Source organism: Brachypodium distachyon, chromosome 4 (genome assembly GCF_000005505.3).
Source record: "Brachypodium distachyon strain Bd21 chromosome 4, Brachypodium_distachyon_v3.0, whole genome shotgun sequence".
In the NCBI taxonomy this organism is placed as follows: domain Eukaryota; kingdom Viridiplantae; phylum Streptophyta; class Magnoliopsida; order Poales; family Poaceae; genus Brachypodium; species Brachypodium distachyon.
Genome location: NC_016134.3, coordinates 47,480,848 through 47,501,255, shown reverse-complemented (window position 1 = coordinate 47,501,255; position 20,408 = coordinate 47,480,848). Strand labels below are relative to the sequence as shown.

At 45.6% G+C, this 20,408-nt stretch overlaps 2 protein-coding genes across 2 annotated transcripts; both read left to right on the top strand.

Annotated features, from left to right (window-relative positions):
* Positions 1–3,960: 3,960 nt before the first annotated feature.
* On the top strand, positions 3,961–5,744 carry LOC100831889 (NAC domain-containing protein 67). The gene is made up of 2 exons (XM_003577067.4): positions 3,961–4,630; positions 4,728–5,744. The coding sequence occupies exons 1-2, from the start codon at positions 4,130–4,132 to the stop codon at positions 5,427–5,429; spliced, it is 1,203 nt and encodes a 400-aa protein (XP_003577115.1). The 5' UTR covers positions 3,961–4,129; the 3' UTR covers positions 5,430–5,744.
* Positions 5,745–12,425: 6,681 nt separating this feature from the next.
* LOC104585210 (NAC domain-containing protein 21/22-like) lies at positions 12,426–15,456 on the top strand. Its single transcript, XM_010241245.1, has 3 exons — positions 12,426–12,539; positions 12,640–12,905; positions 15,360–15,456. The coding sequence occupies exons 1-3, from the start codon at positions 12,426–12,428 to the stop codon at positions 15,454–15,456; spliced, it is 477 nt and encodes a 158-aa protein (XP_010239547.1).
* The last annotated feature ends 4,952 nt before the right edge of the window (positions 15,457–20,408 follow it).

Here is a 20,408-nt window from a genome sequence, read left to right as displayed (position 1 = left end):
TGACAAAGTCTATGTAGGTTTGCAACTAGCATGTGTATGCATCATATACTATGCTCCTATGTACTGTTACTGTATTGGTTATTTGTCAATGGGAGTAGACAGTAGAGTAATATATAATATACATACATCTCGATCGGAAATGTAATTTGTCAAAGCTAGCTGTGCCCACAAAGGAAAGATATGATAATAATATATACTCTCATTTTGTCAAAGTGATTGGGAGATCGATCAAAGTAGCTAGCTAGCAATCACGCCGTAACTGTGTGATAAGTACGTAGGGGGCGGCGGGATTGAAGAACTCTGAACTGAATAAAGGCAGTAATTCTAAGAGTATTCAGTAGACGAACTTTGCATCGAGGTCAACCTTTTGTGCTGCAGAGTGCAGACTATAATAAAATTAGTTAAGCTAATGTGTGTGTGCTGTGAGCGTGCGTGCTAGCTAGTCGGCGCACACGTGTGTAAGTACGGCATGTTTCTGATTATGTTTTGACAGAGCTGTAGTACATTTTTTTTGTAGCAGTATATGATTAATCAACTTGATGATGACACTCATTGATTCCAAGTTCCAATTAAGTTCCAACTTTTAAACTGCATGTAGTGGCGAATATTTGGACTTTTTCCAGTTTAGGTGAGCTTCCTGGCAGGTGGGTGGGTAGCTACCTAGCAGTCGGCCGGCCGGTTGAAATTAACTACCAGTAGCGGATAACTCCTAGCCGGCCTAGCAATGCCCATGCAATGGAGGTGCATGTACAATTTGAGCACGTGCCGATTCGAAAGGAGAGGGAACCATACTTAAATTCATGTATGAGCCGGGCAGCAACAAGATTAGGCTGCAGCTGCTGCTTGTTGCACCGATGATTGATGGATGGATGGATCAGATGGACGGATCATGGACCTGTCCCTGTCTTGCAAAAGGTTGGCCATCATTCTCATCATCTATCCATCCAGCTGCTATGCATGGCTAGTGTCAAATAATTGAAACCTCGATCGACCGCAATGGACACCGGATATGCAGAAACCGATCAACAATTAATCATCGATGACGCACGCACAAAATGCACATGCATGCAGAAACAAGTGCGCGCGTGTCAGTATAGCTCCCCGGCACAGGCCGGATATGCGAATAATTGGTACAGCACAGTGTAAGCCAGCCAGAGCCTGCAGAGCCAGAGAATTGACACACGACGAGATGCTTGGCGACTGCTTGAAATTTCCACGCAAGCTACAGCAACTTTCCTTTTTGTCGGAAAGCTCAGCGTGCTGCGTATACGTATACGTATACGTACGTCGACCGCACAGATCATCAAATGCCATCGTCATCCATTTGCATGTATATATGCACATCCTGTCCTTTTGACTTTTCCAACGTATCGACGCGCAACGTACATGCACGTGTGGTTATACGAAGCTCTACGTGTATACGCACTACGTGTCTATACATACGTTTTACAGTGGGCTATAGACACGTGGAGTAGTCGTGGATTGTGCTTGCGTGCGTGACGGTAAATAATTAATCGCTACTTATATGATGTCGACAACAGAATTAGGCCAGACACAAACACAGAGAGGAACGAATAATTAATCATCTCTGTAGACGACCGACACTTGTATATACGTGATGAGAGCACCCGGCCGGGAAATTTTTAGGGAGGACTAAGCCTACAGAGCTTCCATGAGTGATGCTGGTGGTACGTGGTGGGTTACAAATATATAGTTTGCTTATACAGTACTACATCCGTTTCATAATTCTTGTCGAAATTTTACATGTATCTAGACATCTTTTAGAAATAAATACATCCATTTTTGCGCAAATTTGAAACAAGAATTATGGAACCTCTAGTCAGCTAAATCGTCTTTGCTCTTTTTCTTCTTCTTCTTCTTTTTTTGCGAAAAGGCCAATGTCATATATTAAATCAACCAACCCTTACGTAACCATCTTTAAAGTAAAATAAAATTACATACAAGTTTTTTTGATAAACATCGTTGCCTTCTTCCTTGCTCTTCGTTGCCCTCGTCGTCATATCTCCGTCAAATTGGGAAATCCCTCTAAGCCACCAGCGTGCAATAGCTTCCATCTTCCGGTTTAACACACAACTGTAAAGATGGTGGTCGCTGTTGGGTTTAGTTGATCGACCATGATCCTCGAGCCTCGTATCGACGGTAATCTAAATATTCTCTCTAAAGACAACAAGAAGTTTCGTATGTATTTTCCTCAAATCATATATAAATCCCAGCTCTAGCGCATGTCTATGGTTTTCATAAGCTTCAAAAAAAAAAGACAGTGAGTCCCTGCAATAAGTCACAAAATAATTCCCGCAAAAAGGTCACTAATTAAAAAAAAAGGAGACTTCTTATTCTCTTTTTGGGCCGAGTTGAACAAGAGTCAAAAGAAAGCAAGTGCAGACAAATCAAGCGAGGCACACACGCAAGAAAAAAGAAAAAGACATCGATCAAGACACAGGAGCAACGGGAAAAAAGAGGCTTCGCATTATTTTCAGATGTTCAACAATGACAAGTGTTTTCTAACAAAAAAGTACGACGAGAGACTAGCTAGGATGACACGTACGGCCAGAATAACTAGCTACCGTTCTTTCTTCCTAGCTTATCTCTGACCGAGCGCCATCGCCACCTACAGCGCGTGCTAGGAAGCAAACAAACAAAGCCCATGAGATGGGCCCGGCCCAGCCGTCCAATAACGATCCGTGGTGCGTGCGGGCACGAGGCAGCCACGAGCTAGCTTGGCCCGGTTCTTGCATGCAAGACGACAAAAGAGGGTAGCATATCATTGGCGGCAACCGCGAGTCGACACCTGTCCCACCCTCCCTGATGCCGTCATCGTCATCCTCTTTGTGAACGAAAGAGAAAAAAAAGTTTTTTTCTTTTTCTTTTTGGCATTCGTTATCCACGGCTTGTGTGCATCCCCCCTTGCACGCGCACGGGCCTGACGTGGAGACACGCCGATTATTATCTGGCTGGTACGATCCAGGGGGCAGATTAGTCATTTGTCAGTGGGAAATGGGCCACTCTAGGAGTTATTAATAAACGCTATGTACTGTCTTTTTTTTTGGTTGAGTGGCTTATTGCACTTTGCATGCACGTGTCCCTCTCTGGTGGCGATCTTGAACGGAACTCTAGCGTGCATCTCGGCATGTTAATCTGCTAGCTCCACCATTTGTTTCACGCGAATTTCATGAACCACATGCGTACCATTGGCCACACACAAAAAAAATTCCATTAACAATCACGTGTACCGTGCACGAGTTCTAGTTAACCTGTATGAATTACAGCTTACAAGTGTACTCTCTCCGCGAAAATTACTAAGGACGTGGTCTCTTTCCCTGCCTCCCCGGTGGAATGGTACAAGCGATGCAAAATAAATCTTACGAGCGGCCCATTTCTGGTTCAATTCTCAAATCCCGCTATTTAAAATTTTGCGAAAATTTGAGAATCGGATCAGAAATGACCCCTCTTTGCGGGATCCCGTTTAAATCCCTTAATAGATTGGATCAAAATCCCATGAGAAAAATAGGTTGCATTAAATTATATAAAATGCCATGCAAGTATAATTCGCATACCACGGATTAATCTAGTGTGTCAATTGACCGACGTACGCCGATATTAGAAGAACAAACATTTCAGAATGGATGTAGTACGTAGTATTTTCGTCTCGATGGATCACAAATGTTAAAATTAAGGAGAACCAATAATGCATTTCTTTGTAAACAAAAAAAGGGTACTGTTGGTAACAAAGAACTGATGAAGTAGTACCCATTGCAAGGATATCGATTAGGATCAGTAGCTAGGTAGGTAGGCTTTCCTGCTGATGACATACTAGCTATAATTAACACACTCTTCCAACAATTCCCCAATCTGCCCTCTTGATACTCATCCACTGCACCAACCTTGCTCCTGCCGAACCACAAGCTACCTAAACACACACACAAATCAACAAGCCATCCATGGTCCCATGGCAGATGTCACTTCCTTCTTCCCCCGCCTATAAATCCAGCCCCCAATCCCTTCACTCCAAAATTTCAAGCCTCCCTTTCTTCTTCCTCCTCCTCCCATCAACACAATCAAGCAGCAACAGCACCCATCTTCTCCTTCTTCTTCTTCTCCATTACCGGCCATGGCGCCGCCGCCGCCGACGACCGCCGCCGCCATGCCAGCTCTCCCGCCAGGCTTCCGGTTCCACCCGACAGACGCAGAGCTCATAACGCACTACCTAGCCAACCAATCCTCCTCCAGCCCCATCCCGGCGCCGATCATCGCCGAGGTCAACATCTACCGGTCCAACCCCTGGGAGCTCCCGGCCAAGGCCCTCTTCGGCGCCCGCGACGGCGAGTGGTTCTTCTTCAGCCCCAGGGACCGCAAGTACCCCAACGGCGCCCGCCCCAACCGCGCCGCCGGGGATGGCTACTGGAAGGCCACCGGCACCGACAAGCCCATCGTCGCCTCCGACTCTGCTTCCGCCATTGTTGGCGTCAAGAAGGCTCTCGTGTTTTACCGCGGGAAGCCGCCCAGAGGGGTTAAGACTGACTGGATCATGCATGAGTACAGGCTCGCTTCTTCTTCTGCCAATGGCGCCTGCAAGCGCCGATCTTCTGCTGGATCTGCCTCCTCCATGAGGGTAATTAAGCGACAAGAACTTTTCTTTTCTTTTCTTCAGGTTGCTTGTACTCCGATAAATTGACTAATTAAACATTTTGTTTTGTTTTGTTGTGCAGCTGGATGATTGGGTGCTGTGTAGGATCCACAAGAAGAACAGCAACGGCAGCACTAACTTGCACAACTTCTCTTCTTCTTCTGAACATGAACACGAGCAGGAGGAGAGCTCAACCGTGGAAGAATCCTCCATGAACAACACCAACATGAAGAACAACGCCGTGGCATCGCCAAAGTCGGAAGCTTTCGACGGCGGCAACGACGAAGAGCTTCAGGAGCTCCGGCCCATGGCGATCGCCAAGTCCTGCTCCATCACCGACCTCCTCAACACCGTCGACTACGCCTCCCTCTCCCATCTCCTCCTCGACGGCGCCGCGGACACAGCGGCTTACCATGACCAGCTGCCCGCGCCGGAGGAGAGCCCCCTGATCTATACGCCGCCTAATCCATGGCAAACACTGAACAACTGTAGTAACAATAACAACAGCAGCAGCTTAAGCTACCTGAACGATGACGCCATTGCCGTGCCACAGCTAGCTGAGCAGCATGATCAGTACTACTACTCCTCTAATGGCGATCAGTACGTTAATGGTGGTACTGTGAAGAGGAAGAGATCCAGCGGCGGCGGCTACTGCAACCAGCTGCAGCACCAGGTTTCAGATGATCATCTGCTGGCTGGTAACAGCTCCAGCAGTGGTGGATTTCAGTACAGCGGCATGCTGATGCACCCGTTCCTGATGAACAGCCACCAGCTGCAGATGTGAATTTGCTGACACTGCAGTGCGAGCTCCATTAAACTCTCAAGTTCCTGTAGGATTGGATCTAGATCGAGGTGAAATTAAGAAGCTGGAGATATGAATGGGTGTGGCGGATTTTAATTGGCCGGCGGCAGGATTAATTTCCTGCAGACCTGCTACCTGTCGATCACATATTCAGAATTCAGATGCATGCGCTGGGAAAATTCAGATGAAATGTTTCTTCGTTTAGTCTACTACTACGTTAAGAATGTAAATTAATTATGGGTATTTGTCTGCAAATAAATGGGTGCCAAAGGTTAATATATATACTGATCCTCAACAGCCTACACTCTTCTACTACAAGAGTACTAGTATGTCATTTTCATATGATGCACGTTTCTGAATGTGGTTCTGCCATCGATGATTTAACTAAGTTCAGAAGCCAGAATATTCTGAGAAACAATACGAGAAGACGACGAACGCATCCATGGTCGACACACGCAGCCTACGCCTGCCTTGTAAATTAAACTAATTACCGATCGAGTTCTAGTTAATTAATTAGTGCTAGCGTGTGCCATTTGAGTCCTCACTCGCCGTACAATTTGGAACGACGACGAAATTACCCGCCCTACTTATTTTACACTGCAAGTAAATTAATCAAGGCCGTCCAAATCGAATTGCAAAAAAAAAAACCGAAACCTATTAATTAAAACACTGATAGACCAATGCAACGGCAAAACGTATCTACGTCATCTCACAGCCAGGAATTAATATTTCTTGATTGGAACCATATTCTTAGTTATTAGCTAGCTAAAGGACAGATCAAGAAGGCGGCTGCACATGTACTTCTAACATACTTTAAATTGTCGTGTGGATGCTGGTATATATCACACGTTTGCTATTCATCCATTAACTAGAAGAGATCGAGATAAGACCGAATTAATTAAGCTGCTGGTTCCATTTCCTTCCATTAGCTTCTAGCCAGCTTAGGTCAAGGGCGTCTCCCCATTGGAGACACGGATTTGTTTATGCTTCAAACCATGGTACCATGACAAAGAAGATAAGCTAGGCAAAGTATAGTATACTATATATAGTTAATTAACTCAATTAGCATGCATCTCCGATCTGGTCTTCCTCTACGGCTCTACCACCCCGTGGTTGGAACTTGGAGCTAGCAATGACTTTTGATGATGCAGTTAATTGGTGCTTCTAAGCTTAGTTTAAGCTCGCAAAAGGTAATACGTGGTGATGACTACTGATCGATGTTAATGATGATGATGATGAGAGTGGTTAAGATAAGAAGGGGGTCCGTCCAAATCAGGCTGGAAGCTAGCTAGCTAGCGCTCAGTTAAGTCATGCATGATGCCCTAAGCAAAGCAGCATTGGTATGTATATGATAGATTATCTACCTCTAAGCGTGCGTGCATTGCTTGCGAAAAGCTAGTTGAGAAATGTGTGTGGGGCTTGAAGCTCATGAGGATCATCGTACGTCAAGAGGTTGAAAGGCTTATCCCTGAGGTCATGACATGGCTAGCTGGACCTGTGGCCCCGGCCGGGCCCATCTCTAGAATGATCAGCAGATAGCTATAGCTAGGTAGCCACTGATAATTGGCTGCTTAGCTTAGGGTAACATGAACTCGATCTCGACCCCCTAGCTAGCTTGGTCCTGCGCCGAACATTTTTTTTTCCGAAAAGAAGGAAAAGATCCTGGATCGACTTCTAGTGCTTAAGAAGTTTTGTATGTTCGCGAACTCGTAATTTGAGAATTTCACAATTCTGTTTCTGTAATCTAAAAGGACTAGTAGCGCGCGCTTTTTTTTTTGGAGAGAGGAGACCAGCAGCCTTTGTGGAATGCTTGGCTCGACGATATATATGGGCCGGAAAGTGAATCTTTTATATCTAAGTATGAGAACTTCGCTACTTGTTTTTTCTTAACATGCAAGCATGCCACATCATCATGTTATTAATATGTTCACATCAATTTAGTGAAAAACTCATATTTTTGCACATGCATGCTACTTTTTATCGAGCTATCCTCACTATGCAAAGAATCTATCATACAATTTCATATATATTTCCAATTTTAAATACTCTTTCGTTGCTACTCAATTTTACTCATGTATGCTAACTAAAAATTTCCGCAACAACGTGCGGAGCTCATCTAGTATTTAGAAATTAGAGCGTGCTTAAATTTTGGGAACATCTTGGGCTACAATATATATGGGCGGAAAGCCCAACTCGCAGAATTGAGATGCAGCTCTGGCTTGGGCTGGCTCAGTTTATCAAGCAGACAAGGGCTGGAAAGCTCAATTTAGCCCTTTTGACACATAGCTGCTTTCATGCCAAGAACCTTCATGCCACTCAGCCGCTTTCTTCGGGCTTGACTAAGGCTGCGGCCTCCCTATAATGGGCCCTAGGCCCATCTGCGAGCGAGTTTCAAAGCACCGACGTCAGCCAGAAGCCCATCCGCGAACTCATCGAGCATCCCAAGCCAAGCCCAGTAGCCCACCCCTGATCCAACTGTACCCCTCTCCCTCCCTGTACACCCCTTCCTCTTCTCTTCTTCCGCGACGGCCGACGGCCATCGGCGGTTCTTCCTCGGAGGCAGATCTTCCTCCGCGGCGGCGCTCTGCGTGTTTTCCGTGGACTCCAAGCAACGGCGACAACGCTCGTGTGTGGCAGCGGCGGCACCACCCAAGTATATTTCTCAGTTCATAGGTTTGCACACAAATATTCAGTTTACAAGCAAATGTAAATATACTACTCCGTAATTTGTAGTGATTTTAGATGAAAAATTCCTTTGCAGACATGTGCTTAATTTGTGGGGTTACCGTACTCTTCCACGTATGAAGAGAAAAAAAAAGCATACATACGTCCTGATGGTTATACAGTGTCGCAAGGACAAAGGACTAGATCCTAAAGTCCTAACAACCTGTGGCGTTGTAATATATACACTCAGTTTTAAGAGCAGACTCTGGTACCTGGGATTTAGTTACTGTAAGTGTTCAAGCTAAAACCTGGAAGTCCGGAACCTATTTCTAGTGTTCTTGTGTGCAGGTGTATGCTAATGCTAGCACATCCCGTTAGTAATGGCCGTTTTCTGCAACCTTTTAAAGGACCTTAATTTAACTAATCAGGCTTATACTGAAGAGCAGATGCTCCATTGAGGTGTAGCTTACATCTGAAACACCTAACCGTGCTTTTCTCTCTACCAATTACTGGAATTCACAGATTAAGCTTGTTTTTAACTAATTCCCTACTCTCTGAATTTTTTAAGCACTATGGTTTAGTTTTTTGAAAATCTTATCTGATACCTCACTCAAACCAGCACGTACGTGAAAGTATTCAAAATTATATACGGAGGAAAGAAAGCTTCTGCCTTATTGAGAGAGCTAGAGCTAGAGAGAGGTAGATTAAGAATGAAGGGGAGCATCTTCGCAGCAGCAAGTTCGTCGTCCTTGAAGCAACATGACGGCAGCGGCGAAGCAGGAGGAGGAGGCCGGATTGTTCCTTATAATATAAAGTCCGGCAGATATACCTCTTGTCTAGTAAAAACATCCCCAATTGGCTTGATTCTGTAAAGGTGGCACATGGGATGGCTGTTATTTATATGTAGTGTCATTTTAGGAAGTTGTTATAGTTGTAATAGTAGTGTGTTGTCTGTGTCATGGTAGTGGTGACAGTTTTTCCATTGGAGATAGTGACTAGTTTCCCAAATTCAATTTAGCAGACATTTATTCTACTAGTTTTGTAAGATGCCTTTCAGAATGGATCTTAAATGCCGCATGAATAAAATTTGGTTGTGCCCTTCCTTTTGTCTGAGCGCCCAAGAGGGGTTGCTGCTCAACAGGAGGAAACCCCCGCTGTGGCCTTGAGAGCGGTGTAGGGTCTCGCGGCTCTTGCCACATGGGTGTTAGATCCTCTTGGCGGCGCAATTTTATTTAAACTTGTACGTAAGCAAAATATCGTTACATATATCCAAAAATTGTTGACACAACATCTAACTTCTGAACAAGTGTATTACACATTTCCTGAAGTGAGGAAAAGTGCATCTACCATTTTTAGAACTACATCCAATAGGCACAAAAATTTGTGTTAAACATGTACTTGAACAAAAGATTGTTACATCCAAAAAATGTTAGAACTACAATCATCTTAATTCCACTTGGTCCAAATCACAATAAAAGTCTCTCTGTTCCTATTCTTCTTCATCACCTCAACGACCCCTTTCCCATTCTCCAAAGGAAATCAAGCTTATGATTTATTGAGAGAGAGAGAGAGAGAGATGCATCATCGTCGAAGTGAATGAGGGCGGCGGCAAAGCAAGAGGAGGAGGCCGGGTTGTCGCTGCCTACAAGGTTCAGGTTCCACCAGACGGACGTAGAGATAATTGTGTACTACGTGCTCCCCAAGTTCATTTTGAAATATCCTATGTCCTGGAGCTAGCAAGGATTTCTAGAGGCGAATAGGTGGTTTTCCTCTATGGAAATGTGTATGTGCCACAATTTTAATTTTGTTTCATACACATGAAACCAATTAAATCTCTTTGGAGAGCGGCATATATAGGGTGTCCCGGCTTTGGGCCACATGGGTGTTAGATCCTTTGGCGCCATAATTATTTTAAACTTGTATGTAAACAAAAGATAGTTACATCCAACATTTCTTGGCACAACATCTAACTTCTTAAAAAGTGTATTACACATTTAGCTAAGTGAGAAAAAAAATGCATCTACCACTTTTAGAACTACATCTAGTTACAGCCGGGCCACATGGGTGTTAGATCCTTTGGCGCCATAATTATTTTAAACTTGTATGTAAACAAAAGATAGTTACATCCAACATTTCTTGGCACAACATCTAACTTCTTAAAAAGTGTATTACACATTTAGCTAAGTGAGAAAAAAAATGCATCTACCACTTTTAGAACTACATCTAGTTACAGCCGGGATGCCAAGCTTCGTCAGCCCCATGGGTGTGATCATGCCTAACTACAGCTTGACCAATAATGACGTGGCAGTTAGTGACACTCAGCAAGCGAACAACGCCATCGCCATGGCCGCGAGCTCGGTCCCAGGAAGAAGCGAATATTCCTGTTGGCCAGGAATATATTGTGTTCTCCTGTCAGTCAACTGCGGGTCCGACAAGAATAATAATCCCGACAAGGCTAAAACAGTTTGTGTTAGTATAGGGTCTGGTGGCTCTGGGCCACATGGGTGTTAAATCCTTTGGTGCCGTAATTTTATTTTGAAAATGTATGTAAATAAAAGATTGTTACATCCAAAAATTCTTGACACAACATCTAACTTCTTAAAAAGTGTGTTACACATTTACCTAAGTGGTAAAGTGCACCTACCATTTTTAGAACTACATCCAATAGGCACAAAAGTGTGTCTTAAACATGTTCTTGAGCAAAAGATTATTACATCCAGAAAATCGTAGAACTATGTTCATCTTAATTCCCCACTTGGTCTGCTAACAGATTGTTTGAGAATAGCTACCAGGTTTTTAGGATACAACTACATAACCGATTTTTTGGGAATAACTATTAGGTTATTCCGGACATAGGACGATGCGGCAGCCTGGATCTAGGCCATGGGAAGGCCCCGGCGCTTGCAGATCTCTGTCCACTGCCAAAGATCAATGTGGCACGGGAGAGATCTGCGAAAACACGAGGGGCGCAAGCGGCGGCACGACAAGAGGACAGCCGTGGTTGCGTGGACGTGAGGCTGGTACGTCGATGACGCACACGAGGAAAGCGCCGCAGCAGTATGAGGGGAGGAGAGGAGCCAGCGTGAGGACTGCCGCCGAATCCGGACATAGGAGGATGCAGCGGCCTGGATCTAGGCCATGGGAAGGCCGTGCCCCGGCGCTCGCAGATCTGGCCGCTGCCGGAGATCGGCGAAGACATGAGGCGCACAAGCGGCGGCACGACGAGAGGGCACCCGCTGCAGCGCGGACGCGAGGAGAGAGCGGCAGCGGTGTGAGGGGGAGGGGGGGGGGGGAGGCAATAGGTTAGGGTGGTGGGTGGGGATCATGCGGATACGCGTGGATTCGACCGCGCCGCGCGGTCTCCCACTAAAGAGGTAAGTTGGTGACTCCCACCAAAGTATGTTGGTGAAATCACGTGGCTTTATTGTCGTACAGTTATATGCAATATGTGCTGCCTTGACAATTTAAGTCTGCTTTCAGCGATCCTAGTTGAGTGATACAATATGCTCAAGAAATTCCACTCGCATTTCCTTGAATTTGGAGGACACAATCGGACATACATAGATTTATGAATACATGCCACAATTTTCTACTGATCTCAGTGCTAAGCAAAGATACAAGACCTAACAAAACAAAGGTTAAAGTGGACCTAATTAGTCCCATCATTTAAAATGAAGCAAGCAGAGCAATACGCTTCAATCATGTAATTAATCACTTGCTCAGTAAGGCTACCTGACAGTTACACCCTCACCAGTGTAATCTAGAGAAATGAACGATGCTTCAAAAGTGGCATTGTGTCCCCAACCCAAAAATAGATGTGATTGAAATATCTATATATTGATATATCAACAAACATGAATAATTGACCAAATGACAAGATTTTATTAATTGACCAAAGGACAAGGTTATGTCGATTCAATTATCAGGTTGTCAGTAAAATGTTACCAGTGCCAAGGTACGTATGATATGAAAATTGTTGATGATTCAGATAATTAGAGTATGTGGTTTAATTAATAAGATTTTTTTTGTTTGTGTGCTTTTGTCTAGGCCGGTGTTGGTTTCAGGACGAATGGGGTGGTCCAACAAGGATGAATGCGAAGCTGCTGCGAATGCCCTGGCGAACTCTGACTCCGCCGGAGCTGATGAACTCGACGTCGACGCCAGCGGCGAGCTGGACCAGAGCGGCATTGAGGGCTACAACCTGGAGTTGGACTCCATCCCCGAGCTCGGCCAAGAGCTCCTCGACTCATCAAGGACGTGGATCCGTTCACGAGCTACCAGCTGAATAAGAACCACCAGCTGCCGGAGGTCAAAATGACGACAAACGCCGCCACCGTCGACGCACCGCCGCCATACCACATGGACTGCTACTCATACTTCGTTCCCACTACATCTGGGATGCCAAGCTTCGTCGTCAACCCCACCATGGTCAAACATCTACTCATGCGAGCCCCGTGACCTCCCTGATATATCTCTTGGTTGATATCTGACCTGCTGCGTGTGGGAAAAATGAAACAAGCAAGGGTAGGATGGGGGAGAGGAGTGGTACTTCTTCGTGCAGAAGGGGCTGAAGTACCCGACAGGCTCACGGGCGAACCGGGCCACCAGGGAGGGGTACTGGAAGGTGACGGGGAGAGACATGGGTATCCTTGGCGGAGGCACCAGGGAGCTTGTGGGGATGAAGAAGTCCCTGGTGTTCTACATGGGGAGGGCACCTTTTGGAGTGAAGACTGACTGGGTGATGCATGAGTGCCTCCACGGCAGGACGAAAACCAGATCGTCAACGGTCCCAAGGTAAGTATCGTATGAACTGTTGACGATTCAGATTTTCATTAGAGCATGTGGTTTAATTAGATTTAATTCGTGTGTGCTCTTTGTCTGGGTCGGTGTTGGTTTTAGGACGAATGTGGTGGTTTGCAAGGTGTTCAACAAGGGCGGACTGTTGGGATTTGCCCAAGGATAAATCACATAACGATTCCCACGCTCACACGATAATCACCGGATTATTGCCATGGGCACGTGACGTATCCTCTTTTCTTTATTTCTCTGAACTCAAAACTCACGACCTGATTACAAGGTGTTGCCTTGGTCTGTATATATATACACAGAACCAAGCTAGCTACATCACTCAAACACCACTAGGACAAGAGGTCTAACACCACACGGACTACTAATTCTACTCGAACACAGAGACCCACGCTGAACCACACATGCACACGAACACTAACTCACGCATGGACACACTCCTAATCTGAGGACACGAACACATGCGCCTAGCTAGACTCAAACTCAAGATTATCCTAACAATCTCTCCCTAATCTTGAAGTTGACGTCTTCCATGCTCCTCCTGCTTTTGGCTCTCTCTTCAGCTTCACGACTCGTCGTCTCAACTCAACGCATGATCCGGACTACCAGCCCACGCGGACACATCTCGCGTGCTATGTGTAGATTAGACACAACATTAATCTCACGCAGGAACTCAACTAAACTGGTCATGGTCCCACTACATGCCAAGCTTGATCTTCTCGCCAAGACACGCAGATGAGCACATGCCACCTTGTCTGCACGCACGTCGATCTCTTGCTCCGATGACACACCATACCGGACAACTTCGACCGTGACATGCTTCCACTGCAATAGAGCCTCACACCGACGAGCACTTGGACACAATCACGACTCACAGACATTGATCTGGACACGCATAACTCTTCAATGAGCTTGCCGATGATAGTTTGCCCTGATGCCGAGTACTTTCCGGCGATCAGTATTATGATCTCCCGTTACTGGAAGATCGGCCCACCTCGATGACAACTCGATCCAATCTACTCCACGCTACTCTGTTGCACAATAGCAGATCGCCACCCTGATCCACGGACGCCGCTCCACCGCCGTTGCCCGCCCCGAGGCGCTAGCACATCGCCTCCCCGGGGCAAGCTCGCCTTCAAATTTTTGACCTCACTCTGATACCAAATGTTGGGATTTGCCCAAGGATCAATCACATGAAGAGTCACAAGATAATCACCGGATTATTGCCAAGGGCACGTGACGTACCCTCTTTTCTTTATTTCTCTGAACTCAAAACTCACGACCTGATTACAAGGAAGCTGCTGCTAACCCCCTGATGAACTCGGACTTCGCCGGAGATGAGAAAGTGCATTACACATTTACCTAAGTGAGAAATGGTGCATTACACATTTACCTAAGTGAGGCTTGTCGCTGCCTCCGCGGTTCAGGTTCCACCGCGGTAATCGTTCACTACCTACTCCCTAACTTCCTTAGCCTGGCCTTCGCCTCCCTCACTATGTCCATGGTCAACATCTACTCCTGCGAGTCCCCCCGAACTCCCAAGTAAGTGATCGACCATCTTCTTGTTCTCCATCTGTACTGTCATTGTCGATGATCTATCTCTTGTTTGATATCTGTTATTGTTGTGTGTGGGAAAAATGGAGCAGCCAAGGCTAGGATGGGGGAGAAGGAGTGGCACTTCTTTGTGCAGAAGGGCTCAAGTACCTGACAGGCTCGCGGGCAGCAGGCAGGGGTACTGGAAGGTGGCAGGGAGAGACAAGGGTTTCTTTGTCAAAGGCAAATGGGGATGAAGAAGACCCTAGTGTTCTACACGAGGAGAACGCCTGCTGGGGTTATTAGACTGCTTGGGTGATGCGTGAGTTCCGCCTCCATGGCAGGACCAAAGACCAGATCGTCAATAGTGCCACGGTACGTATGATATGAACTGAACTGTTGATGATTCATATTTTAATTAGAACGTGTGGTTTAATAAGTTTTCATTTTTGTGTGTGCGCGCTCTTGTCTGGATCGCCGTTGGTTTCAGGACGAATGGGTGGTTTGCAAGGTGTTCAACAATGGCGGACATGAAGCTGTTGCGACACCCCCCCCCCCCCTCCCCCGGCAAACTCGGACTCCGCTGGAGTTGAGAAAGTGTATTACACATTTACCTCAATGAGAAAACGTGTATTACACGCATTTACCAAATTGAGGGATGTTGCTGCCTCCGGGGTTCAGGTTCCACACCACGGACGAGGAGGTAATCGTCCACTACCTGCTCCTAAGTTCCTCACCCGGCCTTCGACTCCCTCGCTTTCACTGTGGTCAACATCTACTCCTGCGAGCCGCGCGGCCTCTCAAGTAAGTGATCAACCATTTTCTTGTTCTCCATCTGAACTGCCATTAATTGTTGATGATCTATCTCTTGTTTGATATATGTTGTTGCTGTGTGTGGGAAAAATGGAGTGACAAGGTTATGATGAGGGAGAAGGACTGGTACTTCTTCGTGCAGAAGGGGCTCAAGTACCCGACGGGCTCGCGGGCAAATTGGGCCACCTGGTAGGGGTACTTGAAGGCGAAGGGGAGAGACTGGGGTTTCTTTGGCGGAGGCACCAGGGAGGTTGTGGCAAACTTGGACTCCGCCGGAGCGAGAAAGTGCACTACACATTTACCTAAGTGAGAAAACGTGTACTACACATGCATTTACCTAAGTGAGGGTTGGGATGCCAAGCTTCGTCCTGAACCCCACGGGTATGATCATGCCAAGCTTAGCCAATAATGTTAACGTGGAAATTAGTAGCATTCAGCAGGCGGCCAACACTGCCGCTAGCTCAGTCCCGGGAAGCAACAGTGGTGCCGGTGCCGTCTCCTTAGGGAATGTGCTGCAGAATCTGCCTAACTAGCTATGGGATGGGAGTGGGACTTGGAAGGAGCTTCTTCGATGGCATTAGACTGCAAGAGGAGCAGGCGATCATGGTAGATGCCCTAGGAGGACTCCTCAGCGGAGCTGGACCGAGCTATGGTGTGATGCCGGCAATGGGTAGTCTGCTGCCTAGCTCATTGGCTGCGATCACCGGCCTTCCTCCCCTGCTGCAGATCAATATGGAGATTTACAACGATGGTGGATATCCTAGTTATGTGATTTATGCTCCTGCTCGTCATGCTGCCGCTGGTGCTGCTAAGTATTTTGGTGGTCGGCTGCACCAGTGGTCGAGTTTCATTAGCCTCTAAGTGTGAGTGGCAAGCAGTTTCGTCGCTTATGTTAATCAGTTCATTACTTCATTAGTTGTTTTATTATTGCATGGATAGATCATCATTGGACCGTGTTAAATTTATTTTAGGCTTCTTGTCAAATGTCATGTTGTTTCCTGTCAGTTATATAATTGTGTTGTTGCTTAATTACAATAATATGATGTTGTCTTGATGCTTTCCATACATGTTGTATAGTTCATGTTTTTTACTAGTTCTCGGTTGCCTAAATCTATAAACCCGGCCCAGCCGTTAATTTGAAATTGTACCATTATTTGAAGTATATATGAAACTTTGTCGCGTTCATCAGCCGAAATATGGAGAGAGAAAAAATCTTACATGACTGGGTCGTATGCCCCCCATGGCTGGACCCAATCCAAGGGTCCCCATCTGAACTGGCAGGGCGAGCAGGCAAGCTCGGGAATTGGAAATTCATGAACTTTAGGGTGTGTTCGTAAGTAGTCCGCTCCTCTAAAACTCCACCGATCCAGGTTCCCATCTCCATTCCAGCATCTCAGGTAGAGTTAGAAACATTCGGTACTGCTCTGCGTCGTTGTTGGGCCAGAAGCCCATTAAGCCAATTGGCCCAGCCTATGGGTCGGCCATCGTGGCCTCCTCGAGCGAGACAAGCTCCTCGCAGCCAGATTGATCCATCTCCGTTCTCCTCGTCTGCCGAACACACCCTTCATTACATGAAGTTAAAGAAAATTATTACACGCTTCTTATTTTCGATTACTTCCAAAAAATTATAAACATTCACGTCTTAGATCCAGCAATTCATCAATATTTCCCCACAACCTACATTATATTTCAGAACACACACAAAAAAGCATGATAGAAATTTATACATTTTAGATTATAAACCAATAATTCATGCATAATCATGAATATGCATACATAAATATTTTTCGACCACAAGGAAACATAGAAGCATGCGTTAACATATCTTGAACAAAATAAAAGAGCATAGCCATTTTCATTTAAAGAAAATTATTACGCGCTTCTTATTTTCGATTATTTCCAAAATATCATAAGCATTCACGTCGTAGATCCAGCAATTTATAAGTATTTTCCCACAACATACATTATATTTCAGAACACAGAAAAAAGCATGATAGAAATTTATACATTTTGGATTACAAACCAAGAATTCATGCATAATCATGAATATTTCATACATAAATATTCTTCTATCACAAGGAAACACAAAAGCATTCGTTCTTCACATATATATCTAGAACAAAATAAAAGAGCATAGCCATTTTCATGATTGTACAAAACACCTCAGTAATGAACGCGGCATCCCGGCCCCCATCCATGAAAAACATCCCCAATCATGATGAGCGGTGGCCACCTGGCCATATAGGCCTTCCAGGCCAACAAAAATGCCTCCACATCAGTTTCGGCCTCATTTCCGTCGAAGGCGGCAATGGATCCGTGAAGGCGGCGGACTGAGAGGATAGGGGTGGCGGTGGATTGGGAGCTTGAAGGGCGGTGGAAGACGGCGACGAGAGGGTGGCCGGTTGGAGAAGAGGGATAAAGCGTACGAATGGGTGGTATGCAAGGTGTTCGACAAGGGCGGACAGGAAGCTGCTGTGACCCCCTCCCCCAGAGTTGAGAAAGTGTATTACACATTTACCTCAATGAGAAAAAGTGTATTACACATTTACCAAATTGAGGGTTGTCGCTGCCTCCGGGGTTCAGGTTCCACACCACGGACGAGGGGGTAATCATTCACTACCTGCTCCTAAGTTCCTCAACCCGGCCTTCGCCTCCCTTGCTTTCACCGTGGTCAACATCGCGGTGGCTCGGGGGAGATCTGCAAAGACACAAGGCGCGTGAGCGGTGGCATGACAAGAGGGCAGCCACCACGGCGCGTACGTGAGGATATAACGGTGGCGGCGCCCACAAGGAGAGCGCGGCGGCGGTATGAGGGGGGAGGAGAGGAGACAGCATGGGAAACATGAGAGGGTGAGAGAGAGAGGGAGGCGGTAGGTTAGGGGTGGTGGGTGGGGCTCACAAGGTTGTGCGTTGATTCGACCGCGCCGTGTGGTCTCCACCAAAGAGGTAAGCTCATGAACTGCGGTCTTCCACAAAAGAGGTAAGTTGGTGAAGTCACGTGCCTTCTAATTTAAGTCTGCTTTCAGCGATCCTAGTTGAGTGATACAATATGCTCAAGAAATTTCAGTTGCATTTTCTTGAATTTGAAGGACAAAGTCTGACACTTATAGATTTACAAATAGATGCCACAATTTTCTGCTGATCTTAGTGCTAAGAAAAGATACAAGACCGAGCAGAACAAAGGTTAAAGTGAGCCTAATTAGTCCATCATTTAAAATGGAGCAAGCCGAGCAATCGCTCCAATCATGTAACACTTGCTCAGTAAGGCTACCTGACAGTTACACCCTCACCTGCAGTGTAATCTAGAGTAATGAAGAAAGCTTCAAAAGTGGCATTGTGTCGCAATCAACCCAAAAATATATGTGATTGAAATTATGTATATGTTGATACATTAACAAACATGAATAATTGACCAAATGACAAGATTTTATTAGATGGACAGTGCCATCATTTTATTGGCCACCTGAACCCAAACTATTCACAGAGAAAACTGCAAGCAGTGTTGAAGTCTCATAGTACAACACAAACCTTGCGCATATTTACACATTTACATATATTACACCATGGTCAACATCTACTCCTGCAAGCCCTGCGACATCAAGTAAGTGGTCAACATCTTCTTGTTCTCCATCTGAACTGTCATTGTCAATGATCTATCTCTTGTTCGATATATATATATATATATATATGTTGTTATTGTGGGTGGGAAAAATGGAGCAGCAAGGCTAGGATGGGGGAGAAGGAGTGGTACTTCTTCATGAAGAAGGGGCTGAAGTACCAGACGGGCTCACGGGCGAACTGAGCCACCAGGGAGGGGTACCGGAAGGCGACGTGGAGCTTGTGGGGATGAAGAAGTCCCTAGTGTTCTACATAGGGAGGGCGCCGGCTGGGGTCAAGTCTGACTGGGTGATGCTGAGTTCCGCCTCCACGGCAGGACCAGAGACCAAATCGTCAACAATGCCAAGGTACCTATTATATGAACAGAACTGTTGATGATTTAGATTTTAATTAGATCATGTGGTTTAATATGATTTGATTTTTTATGTGTGCTAGCTCTTTTGTCTGGATCGACGTTGGTTTCTGGACGAATAGGTTGTTTGCAAGATGTTCAACAAGGGCGCTTGGTGGGCCTCCAGACTGCCCCATGTCTCCAGATGATCGCCGCTACTTTGTTTCTGAGAGATAAAATGGAATCTTTATTATTCAGAAAAAATGGACAGCAGATTGCCATTCGATTAGATTGGATAAAAAAGTTCATGTACAGGACAAGAAGGTGCTGCCAACCCCTCGGCGATCTCGGACTTTGCCGGAGCTGAGAAAGTGTATTACACATTTATCTAAGTGAGAGAAAGTGTATTACACATTTACCTAAGTGAGAAAACGTGCATCTTACCATTTTTAGAACTACATCCAATAGGCACAAAAGTGTGTATTATACATGTACTTAAGCAAAAGATTATCACATCCAGAAAATCGTAGAATAACATTCATCTTAATTCAAACTTGGTTTTTAGGATAGAACTACATAGCAGATTTTTTTGGGAACAACTAGTAGGTTATGTCGATACAATTATCAGGTTGTTTGGAAATAGATGCCATGTTATTTGGTAATATATAGCCATCAAGTCATATATTATGGTAGTTTCAGGTTTTTTGTTAGTAGTAGTTATCAAGTTCTTCGGTAGTAACTAGCTACAGGGTCAGTAAACCGTTGACGCTATTGTACATGGGTGAGTAGAGATGGGGCGGCCATAGCAAATTTGCCGCGAAACACTCTGCATATACTATAGCACTCTATAACACCGTAGCAACACCAAAGCGCTAGCTTTCCCCGGTAAATAAACACTACAAAGCTAGCTAGTTTGCACTGCAGATGCATTGTGCAATGCGCATCGTAGTAGTACTGTAGCAACACTGTAGAGTTGACATGTACCTACGGATCACAGCCTCACAACTGCGCTCAGCGAGGATCTCAGAGCATGCACAAGCAAAGTGTGGGCATTAGATCTGTGACGGATGCGGATTGGGAGGCTAGCTAGGGTGGCGGCGGCCAGATTTCCTCCACAACTTAATTAATGTCACATATTTTGGTACGCGCGTACTGAGAAAATTAATTAATCAATTTTTTAATGCCACACATATCTT

Excerpts from the sequence above, each read along its gene's own strand:
- LOC100831889 (XM_003577067.4), top strand. The coding sequence starts at position 4,130 with ATGGCGCCGCCGCCGCCGACGACCGCCGCCGCCATGCCAGCTCTCCCG. Across the intron at positions 4,631-4,727 it reads GATCTGCCTCCTCCATGAGG|CTGGATGATTGGGTGCTGTG; the intron begins GTAATTAAGCGA and ends TTTGTTGTGCAG.
- LOC104585210 (XM_010241245.1), top strand. The coding sequence starts at position 12,426 with ATGACGACAAACGCCGCCACCGTCGACGCACCGCCGCCATACCACATG. Across the intron at positions 12,540-12,639 it reads TCGTCGTCAACCCCACCATG|GATGGGGGAGAGGAGTGGTA; the intron begins GTCAAACATCTA and ends AAGCAAGGGTAG. Across the intron at positions 12,906-15,359 it reads AGATCGTCAACGGTCCCAAG|TGACAAGGTTATGATGAGGG; the intron begins GTAAGTATCGTA and ends GGAAAAATGGAG.